The 10,286-nt window shown below is 44.6% G+C and overlaps 2 protein-coding genes across 2 annotated transcripts; one reads left to right on the forward strand and one right to left on the reverse strand.

Annotated features, from left to right (window-relative positions):
- The first annotated feature begins 1,478 nt into the window (after positions 1-1,478).
- On the forward strand, positions 1,479-7,060 carry eef1akmt1 (EEF1A lysine methyltransferase 1). The gene is made up of 5 exons (XM_040034695.1): positions 1,479-1,607; positions 4,693-4,841; positions 5,061-5,143; positions 5,310-5,599; positions 5,849-7,060. Exons 2-5 carry the CDS (start codon positions 4,695-4,697, stop codon positions 5,980-5,982), a joined length of 654 nt encoding a protein of 217 aa, XP_039890629.1. The 5' UTR covers positions 1,479-1,607; positions 4,693-4,694; the 3' UTR covers positions 5,983-7,060.
- On the reverse strand, positions 6,305-10,282 carry il17d (interleukin 17d). Its single transcript, XM_040034696.1, has 2 exons — positions 9,293-10,282; positions 6,305-7,681 (listed from the first exon to the last, which is right to left on the reverse strand). Exons 1-2 carry the CDS (start codon positions 9,589-9,591, stop codon positions 7,366-7,368), a joined length of 615 nt encoding a protein of 204 aa, XP_039890630.1. The 5' UTR covers positions 9,592-10,282; the 3' UTR covers positions 6,305-7,365.
- Positions 10,283-10,286: the final 4 nt, after the last annotated feature.

Here is a 10,286-nt window from a genome sequence, read left to right on the forward strand (position 1 = left end):
CCAAACAGTCCTGACCCGCGACAAAATGAAACAAGAAAGTACCGCAGTGTAATCCATTTATTTCAACAAAGTAACTGTATTCTAAATACCACCTTTTTAAACGGTAACTGTAACGGAATACAGTTACTCGTATTTTGTATTTTAAATACGTAACGGCGGTACATGTATTCCATTACTCCCCAACACTGTCCCTAAGGCAGTATTGTTGAGATTTTTTTTTATTTATTTTTTTACCTTCCAATATATGGTACCGTGAGAATACCGTCCAATGGACATAAAAGTACTCTTCCAGCAATAAGTAGATTCCCAAAAACACTTGCCACGTTTCAACATGGCGTGCAGAGTGTCCTAAAAAAATTAGGAAACTGAAAAAGTGGATGACCAAAGAAGTGCCGAGACTGAAAAACGAAGCCCAGCTACAGGAGATAAACGGTATATAAAAGTCCTGACCTGAGAGTTTCATGTGGATCAGTGCATCTTCAGCTGATCTGGCTACGGCTACTGAAGCATGACAAATTACACAAGAACTGGACTAAAAATCAGCGACAATGGGTCCGATCAAGATCGCAAATTTGTTGTGTTTAACATTGTCATCAGTACTTATGTAGGAGGTCAAAAGATAGGTATAACAATATCTACAAGCATCTGTAAAACATGCTGGAGGCTCTTTCATGTTCTGGGGCTGCATTTTAGCCAGTAGTGTTGGGGACCTTGTCAAAACTGACTCTGGAGCAGAACCTTGACAATAGTGAAGCCGTGTGGGATCATCTTAACATAGAACAGAACAAAAGACAGCCACCATGCAAAGAAGAGCTTCGAATGTCCTCAAAGAAGCCTGGAGAACGATCCCTGAAGACTACTTAAAGAAATTACAAGAGAGCTTGGGTAAGAGTTCAGGCTGTGATGAAGACTGCAAATGTATTTCTTTCTATGTGTCCAGATATTTCAATAAATCACTGCACCTATTTCCCATTTTCCCAGAGAAACATAAAGAAGTGGAGAGTTGCTCAGGGCTTTTGCACAGTTATGTATTTTAAATAAATAAATAGGGCCAATTTAGCTGGGACTGAGGAGGAAGGTTGTTTATCAGTATAGTCTTTGTAGTACCTTAAACACACACATACACACAGTCATGTACATCCACATATTTACCCACACACAACATCCTTCTCACCGCATCCACTAAACCATTAACAGCTGCCGATTGCTACAAAACATACAAATGCGTTTTTCTAGAGTTTGAGCCAGCTGGTTTCTCAGATCATTAAACCAACATTTGATCCTGTGTCACAGCACCAAGCTGTGGCTTTCAGTCAGGTGGGACTCGGTGGAGCTTCAATTAATGAATTCACAAAATGTAAGAGAAGAGAAACAATAAACCAAGTGGATTCTTTAAAAAAAAAAAATAAATTGTTAAATTAAAAAATAATTGTTTTTATGATAAAATACACAATTTCTCGTACATCTGTGGACTGATTAATCGACTCGATTTGGATTTCTTTCCAGCTGCACTGAAGCTGTAGCTACGTTAGTGATTGCGTCATTATTCTGCGACTACTCACGTGTTGACAACAGAGAAGTGCAGACTGGAAGCAGCTACTGATCAGGTATGTTTCTTTTGGGTCAGTATATGAACAGGGTCGACAGACTCGTCTCGTAGACCTTCAACCGGCGATGTTAATTTTGACCCACGGGTCCGTTTCTGTCACGTGATCTTTTAATTCGGCCTTGAAATGCCGCTTTTCCCTCGGTGTGAGGACACTAACCCTAAAGAAAAAGAAATGTTCTCCAAAGTTTTGCATCAAGGGACAGGAAAGGAGGGGCATCACCTTACACATAAGGTGAAAAAAAATAAGGATGAACCAAAATGTGTCTATCAAGTCAAAACAAGCTTACAATGTAAGCGTAAATGTAAAATCACAATGTAACAGGTGGAAAGCAGTCAGACTGAGACAGGATGTGAAATGGAGAGACCCATTGTTACGGATGTCTGGTGGGAAGGAGTTCCTGAGGCTCTAGACCCAATGGTAGGAGATCTATAAGTGCAGATGTGTGTGTGGGCATGCAAAAGTTCATGCTGCCTACAGGCTTAAAGATATTACTACAGTATTTAAGTCAGTGGAGCTGCTGAAGGAGTGTGACGTAAATAATGGAGGGAGTTCTGGACCAGTTGAAGTTTAATGGGCTTCAATTTAATTAAATTCAGTTTTATTTATAAAGAGCCAACAACCACAGCAACAGTCACCTTAACTGACTTTATATTATATGGTAAAGATCCCACAACAATACAGAGAAAACCACAACAATCAGACAACCTCCTTTGAGTAAGCACTTGGCGACTGTGGGAAGGAAAAACTCCCTTTTAACAGGAAGAAGCCTCCAGCAGAACTAGGCTGGGGGGGGCGGCATCTGGCATGACAGGTTGGGAGTGGGGCTTGAGAGGAAGACCAAAAAGAATAGAGTTACAGTAATCAGTATGGCAGTACTGTTAGGTGTGAGAGATGAACGGAGGCGATGAGTGTTACAAAGTGTGACGTCACTGATGTGTGCTTGAAACGAAAGTGTGCTGTTAAGAACAACACCCAGTTTGGGGAGTGCGACTGTCTGTGCAGTGTCTATTTGTGTCTGTCTACACGTTGGGTGAGTGTTTGGTTGTGTATATGGGGTGGGAATGCACGTCTGTGTCCGCGTGCGCCTGTTCGTCTGTGTCTATATGTCAGGTTGGGTCTTAGACTCCACCTCTCTGGGTACATCTCAGGCCCTCTAAAGTACGGAGGCCTATCTCCCCTCGCCACACTCCCTGCCGGTGGCTGATGCCCTCAGACGTGTGTTGGTGGTCCTTGTCGACTGGGGCTGGGCGCTCATGTATGTACCGGCTCACTCCTGGTGGCCGATTGGCGGGGCCGGGCGCCTGTGGCCCGGCTGGGCTCCTTCCAGGGGGTGGGATGCCCTCAGGCCTCTGGGCCTGAAGCTCGGTCCTCTCTGGCACAGCTGGCTGCTGGCAGAGCCCGCGGGCACGCCACTGCAACTCCCTCTGGCCTCTGCTCCGTAGCTGCTGGGTGACCTCTCGTTTGGGGCTCTACTCAGCTCTACCCAGGAGGGTGGCACGGTTCCCCCCCTTTGGTGGTCCTCCTCGGGTCCTTGTACTCTGGGGCCTCTGGATGTCTGGGGCCTGGATCTCCTCCATACCTGCTTCATACCCTGGTGGACGGGGCTGTGGCTCCCCACACTCCCTAGCAGATCGTTACATGGAGAAACCTTCGGAATACAAGCATGCTGATCCACACAGGTGTGCACACAGGTGTGCACACAGGTGTTCACAGACACGGACTACAGCTTTCTTGACTGCTGCCTCAAAGCACATTGTGCGCTGTCTATCTTGCGTGCTGCACAATAGCGTTTATTATTTAGTATCTACTGTTATCTACTGCTAGCTAGTTTATTGTGATGGTGCTGTTTTTTTTATTATGTTGCTCTTTGTTGTTTGCTTTCTCTTCTGTTTTTTTTTCTCCATACAGGTGATCCAGGTGTTTTGTTTGTTTTTCTTTCTTTCTTCCCCCCCTTTCTCACCGTCTCTTCTCCCCTTTGGTTTTCTTTCTCTCCCTCTCTTTCTTTCATTCTTTCTCCCTGTCCTATCCCCCAGTCATGTCTGTCCCATTTGTAGCAACTGAAAATAAAATAAATTCATAATTATAATAAAGGTCAATCAAATGGACCAATATGGCAAGGCCATGATGATCCACTTGGTAAAATAAATCCGCTTGGCATCTTTCTTGGCCTTAAGACAACAATTCTGATGGCTAAAGATCCAAACGGGACCAAAAAAAAAAAAAAAAAAAAGAACAACACCCAGACTCTTGACCTGTACTGAGGCAGAAACTGAGGAAAAATTGTTACATTTTTAGACAAAGTGCAGTTTTAACACTGGTCAGTTTGATAAAATTGCAGAGTGCTGTTGGAGAATGAGGATTTGACTTCCTAGAGGCAAACACAGATGGCGCTGGGCACATGAGTGCTGCTAGGTTTGGTAGACAGGTGTCAGCATAACAATGGAAACTAATGTTAACTTTATGGAAGATATGACCAAGAGGAAGTAGAGGAGGATAAATAGCAGAGGGCCCAGGAGAGATCCATGAGGAACATTGTTAATAACTGAAAATGGATGGGACATTTTTGAGTGTGGCCAGAGAGATAGGATTCAAACCAGTTTAAAGGTTTGTCAGTGATTCCAGTAGAAGCTAGTCTGTCCAGAAGGGTGTTATGGGATATAATATCAAATGCTGCACTCAGATCAAGAAGGTTAGTAGTCCGGAGTCAGCTCCTATGAGGTGGTCATTAGAGATTGTAGACACAGTGAGATGCTGAAATAGCCTTTCTCTGGAGTGAATGTTATTTAGATTAAAGCCACATTTGTCTTTGTTTGATTACAACCCTATGAGCAAACAGCTAATACCCCTTTTGTATTGTCTGAATAGTGGATGGGTGAGATTTCCTTGCTTACAGAACCAGTAGATGCCTGAGATGGCCTTGTTAGGCATTTACCCCCCCCCCCCCCCCCCATGACCTTTCAAATATTCAACAATAGAAAAAGTGTTTGAAACTGAGTGTTTACAGCGGTCTGCTCAGCTTTGGCTGCTCAGGGATTCCTGAAACATACGCTGACAAATAATCTGCATTGTCCTGCTCCTTCAGCCATGAGCGACAGCGATGACGATGTTCCCACTCTGTCAGCTCACACTCTGGCCGCCCTGCAGGAGTTTTACAATGAAACGAAGGTTGTTACGGATCACAGCGCTGCACCCACAGACCAGTTTGCTGTGGGAGCCGTGGAGGAGGACTGGGTGAGTTTACGGTGTTTTGTGTTTATTTTTAAGAAGTTCAACAAACCATTAATAATCACAAGGATGACCAATTCTAAACCAAATTTGCACGAAAGAGTGAAACAGACCTTTTTATTTGGAGGGTTTAATTCAGCTCATTGTCAGTAAATCGCAGTAATGTGACGGAGTTAATGAAAAGTGAATGTCGGTAACAGATGTCTGTCTGTGCATGTCCACCAGCGGATGAGCCAGTTCTGGTACAGCGACGAGACAGCAACACAGTTAGCCGAGGAGGCGGTACGAGAGGCTGGAGAGGGAGGAAGGTAAAACCTCGCACACCCACATGAACACGCTGCTCGGATGTCATTAGCTGTTTTTCATTTAGTGAAACAGGATAAAAATACGCTTGAGTTCTGTGACCATGTAGAATCGACGTTTGGTTTTGCTGATTGGCGAGCACTTTGTGCTTTGTGCCTCCTTTCCTCTCAGGATAGCATGCCTGAGCGCGCCCAGCGTGTACCAGAAGCTGAAGCAGGGTGTGGTGGACGGTTCAGATCGGGTGTCTGCCGTGGTGTTGGAGTACGACCGCCGCTTCGCCTCCTACGGAGAGGACTTTGTGTTCTACGACTACAACAAGCCGCTGTCTCTTCCGGACAGCGTGTCTCCTCACAGCTTCGACATTGTCCTCGCTGACCCGCCTTACCTGTCCGAGGAGTGTCTGAGCAAAGTGACCCAAACCATCAAATACCTGAGCAAAGGCAAAGTGCTGCTGTGCACAGGTGAGACCCAAACAAGCTCTGATGATGGCACATAAGTAGTTTCCTCACAGAGAGAAGCCTCTGATCATCGTCTAACAACACAGTCTGTCTGTATGAGTCAAGAATAAATGCTAGCTTCTTTGATGTCACAATGAACGAGCGGCACAAGCTGCTAAAAAAAAAACTAGATTAGATGTGAAATTTAGTATTAAACAGTTTTTTTTTGGTGTGTTTTTAACATGTGGTGTTTGTGGTGTTTCTCAACAACAGGAGCCATCATGGAGAATCTGGCAAAAGATCTCCTGGATGTAAAAATGTGCAGCTTTTTGCCCAAACACAACAGGAACCTGTCCAATGAGTTCCGCTGTTTTGTCAACTACCCGTCCCGCCTGCTGTCCTGCTGAGGAGCCGGGCGTCCATCAGATCGACGCTTCGTTCCGAGCTCATGGAGGAGGGGCGACACGTGGACGTTTTGCAGTGAAAGCCAGCTGCAAGACACGTAATTTTAAAGGGGGAACTCCAACCATCTCACATGAAGATCAACGTTCTCTTCACGAATACACCGAGAATGAAAAATAATAATCCCAGTGTCTCGCCGTCCTGATGTCTGGGCTTTGGTTTGATGACTGTAAGTTTGTGATACAGACTGGTTGCGGGAACTTTTGAAGACATGGACTTTATTTCAAGACCAAAGGTTGAACAAAAAGATGATAAGAGGCATTATGGTTCATGTAAGCTTCAGTGTTTTTCATGGTTTATTCATACAAGAGACTGAAAGTTGGGTTAATCACTGTTTTTAAATGCTACACTGCTCGAGTAGCTTTTAAGTAATAAATCTGAAAGTCTAGTCCATCTCAGGTTTTGATACCAATTCAGAGCAGATTAATGTTAGTTATTTAATCTAAATCATGAAAGACTTTTGGTCAGGTCAGCTCTGTCAGGTGGCAAAATGAGCGAGTAAAAGAAAAGAGTTCACGGGAATAGATCACCCCGTTCAGCAAACACCCAGAAGGGTGACGAGTACATCAGCTGTTTAGTATTAAAGAGGCAGCAGGAACAACTTTTAATTTTTCTAAAAAACGTTTATTTTCTAACCGCTCAGAAAGCTCAGCTGTTAAACAATTGGGCTCTACTGGGAAACATACAAGTGTTACTTTCTTGTACAGTTACCCAGATAAGTGAGGTAACAGTCGCAAATATTTGATGTTTGCTGTTATTAAAGTGTCTGAATAACATGAAGCGTGGGCTTGTTGCTCTGATCACCTGAGAAAGTTGCAGTTGTTGTACAGCAGCAGGTGGCAGCATTGATCAGCTCATTCAGAAGTGAGGCCCTCTGTTGTTGTTTGCTTTTGTTTTGAAAGGTCTGGATCACCTAAATAACAACTACCTCCCTTTTTTTTTTTACTGCAGCTTGTCATGCAGAGGCAAAACTATCTGCGTTACTTGATATGAGAGTTGCTAAATAAAACATGTGCCTCTGTACTTTTGCCAGAAGCAGACCTTCAGTTTTTATGGTGTAGTATTTGTCAAAGTTTCATTCAGTTTGTTGGAAATCTGTGTGTGTATGTCCGATACACAGATGGTTGCGTTTTAATTCTGAACTCAAGTTCGAACTCAAAGGTTTGTCTTGCGTCGGTCGATCTGCCTGCTGAAGCTCTGTACTAAACTTTTCTTTTTAAGTGACATTTCCAGGGGCTTCCGTTTCAGACATAATGTTCTAGCACGAGCGAATCAGCTGTAAAAAGCAAACAAAAGAAAACTTCTCTGCAGCAGCAGTGCTGCTTCCGTCAAGCTTCCTTTCTTGGAGTAAAGAGCTTCCTGGCTTTAGGCTCTCTCCTCTGCAGGCTCTGGTTGCTCTTCTTCGGCCTCTTCTCCAGCAGCGGCACACAGGTGCATCCCACGGCTATGGAGACGTAGATCTCCGTGTAAGAGTGGCGGCCGCCGACGCAGGAGCCTGTTCTCCTCAGGATGACGGAGGGAGCGTAGACCAGGGTGCTGCGATACTGACTGCTCTCCTCGCCGTACGGTCCGATCAGGCAGCCCTTGCACAGGCAGTAGGCCTCGGGGATGTAGCGGGGATATCTCTTTGGGTCGTATGAGATCCTGAAAATGTATTTAATGATGTTCAATGCACTGGCAGAAACAGCTTGGTACATGAACTGTATATATAAACAAGATATTTTTGTTTTGTACATTTCCCTGGAAAAAAAAGAACCATGCAAAATTTCTTGTGACGAAATCTGAGCTCTCAGAGAACTTCTACTGATGCCATCCCTCCCTTTTCCTAATATATTGGATATTGGATGGAGCCCCAGCTGTTAAAGGGCAGGAGGCCTTACTAGAAAAGCAAATAGACTACAATAGTGTACTTCAAGAAAATTTGGGTGGCTATACCTGCACAAATATAACCTTCAGGGAACACTTAGTTCTTAAGTTCAACACAAGTTTGTAAATAAATCCTGAACAATCAGCAGCATGTTTTGTAGGCTGAAGAACTAACAGAACTTTCTGGACACAATAACTAAAAAAGGAATCTTGGAGGAAAATAAGGAGACAAAGGGACAAACGGAACTAAATGCACTAAATGCCTGTAAGATGTTTACAGAATGACTGCTGTAACAGGATAACAACACAGTTTACGCTTCCCGAGGGTCTAGAAGCAGAAGGTTTGGCCAGCATTCGTCCCAGAGCAGAGCGTGGAAGATGGCCCAAGAATTTCCCAGAGCTAGAAGCCTTCTGCGGGAACAAATAAATGCTCCAAACAAGAACTGAAAGGCTCAACTGCTACGCAAAGTGTTTCATAGAGCAGCTGTCATTTTGCCAAAGGAGGTGTTAATGCTTTGGCAGAAGAGATCATTGTCTCTCTTCTTTGCAGATGGTATTAATAAAGCAGTCTGGCTCAGATATTTAAGAAAATATTACCGTTGACTTTATCCATTTACTATCACAGCTGTCATGGTGAAAGAGACTGGATTGGTCACTATTCACACCTCACCAATTAACCTAACCCATTTTTAGGCTGTGGGAGGAAGTCAGAGTACCCGGAGAGAGCCCATGCACACCAGAAAATACACTCAACAATCATCAGCTGTTACATGTTTTTCTTTAATAAACCTAGTTTTTCTAAAAGGACAAAATCTGATATATCCAGAAATGTGGGTAGAACTTAAAAGGTTGAATTAAACATAAGAAACCGTGTGCATTGTTTAGTTGAGCTGTTGCGTTTCTGTCGCTTACATGAGATTAACATAGTACTTCAGCAGCCTGTTTTGATATTTTCTGCTTTATGTCAAAGTCTGTTCAAAAAAGTGTATTTCATGTATTTGTTTAGCATTAAAGGCAATCAGAAAGTTGCCGGTAGCCGTGATGATGTAGGTACTGTGAAAGCGCAACGCCTTTCAGGACACGTTTCAGGAAACATTTCATTTCACTGCGTGTTGTACTCGTGTAATTATGTATGTGACAAATAAAGAATCTTAAAATATCTAATTTAATTATACCGTGAATCCACGGCTGACAAAGTCTGTTCTGTTATTTAAATATAAAATATGTGAGCACGCACGGGTTTCTTTCTTCCAGTTGTTTCTAAATCATAATACATCCCAATAAATGTTTTTATCGCCGCCTTGTCGCTATTTTAAGCATAGCGGTGTCCAGCAGATATGAAACGTAAATGCTTTACTGGCACCGGATAAGTGTCCCTCTTGCTCTCACCTGTAGGCCCAGGGGGAGATGCTGAGCAGGTTGACCGGGAGGCGGGTCTTGCCGTCGGTCGGGACCCGTGCAGTGGTGGGGCAGGTGAGGTTAAGTTTGTCCTGCGGCTCCAGCTGCAGAGCGTGATGGAAAGCGCTCATCACTCCCACCGAGAGCCGTCCAAAAATCTCCTCCAACTTCTCCTCCGGCATGTCCAGGCAGGACCGCGTCCTGACTGTCTTCTTTCTGACCCGGGTCGCTGCTGCCGGCCGACACAGCGACAGCAGCAGTAGTAGCAGAACGTGGACTCTGTGGGGCATCTCCGCGTTTCTTCTCAGGATGTTGCTGTGCCCAAGTGCGCATCCACCGAAAAAAGAACGTTTCCTTTGCGTTCTTAAGTAATGCGTCTGAGAACAAGTGACGTTTGTTCGTAAAAACAGATTTGATCGTTCACGGGTTACTTTCCTCTGTTAAAATCCAGCAAATAGTTGGAAGTGCTGGAAAGCCAGCGGCACGCAAACGTTCCACGATCCTGGCGCTGAAGGCGAGGAACAGGCGCGCCACCAGGAAAACTGCAGACATTTTTTGTTTTTTGGCACTACACATCCACGGCGTCGCCAGGAGGAATAATTGCCAAATAATTTGAAATTTTCTAACAGTTTGTGAGTGTCACACCTGCTGCTTTGTGTCCATGACGAGAAGACACCACAGAGGAGTCTCTGGTTCTCATTTCTCCTGCGACGTGTGCGTAAAACCCCGACTGAGCGCTGAGGCGGTCTGATGCAGCAGCCAGAGAGAGGCTCAGTTACACTGAAGCACTGGCAGAAAAAAACAGTCCTGCCTGGACCCCAATAAAAAAAGAGCCCAGCGTTTATTAGAGGAGATCCTGATGCGAGTGGGAAGTCCAGCCTGTTGGATGTGGATCCTGGCTTTGCACCATCTCCACCCCTTAGACCAGAGGTGTCAAACATAAGGCCCGGGGGAGGCAGCAAAGACTCCAGTCCGGCCCACTGCT

This window comes from Simochromis diagramma, unplaced genomic scaffold (assembly GCF_900408965.1).
Source record: "Simochromis diagramma unplaced genomic scaffold, fSimDia1.1 OVJJ01000091.1, whole genome shotgun sequence".
Classification (NCBI taxonomy): Eukaryota; Metazoa; Chordata; class Actinopteri; order Cichliformes; family Cichlidae; genus Simochromis; species Simochromis diagramma.

Coding starts and splice junctions, on each gene's coding strand:
- eef1akmt1 (XM_040034695.1), top strand. CDS start 4,695: ATGAGCGACAGCGATGACGATGTTCCCACTCTGTCAGCTCACACTCTG. Junction 4,842..5,060: donor GAGCCGTGGAGGAGGACTGG/GTGAGTTTACGG, acceptor CATGTCCACCAG/CGGATGAGCCAGTTCTGGTA. Junction 5,600..5,848: donor CAAAGTGCTGCTGTGCACAG/GTGAGACCCAAA, acceptor TCTCAACAACAG/GAGCCATCATGGAGAATCTG.
- il17d (XM_040034696.1), bottom strand. CDS start 9,591: ATGCCCCACAGAGTCCACGTTCTGCTACTACTGCTGCTGTCGCTGTGT. Junction 7,682..9,292: donor ATCTCCCCCTGGGCCTACAG/GTGAGAGCAAGA, acceptor ATACATTTTCAG/GATCTCATACGACCCAAAGA.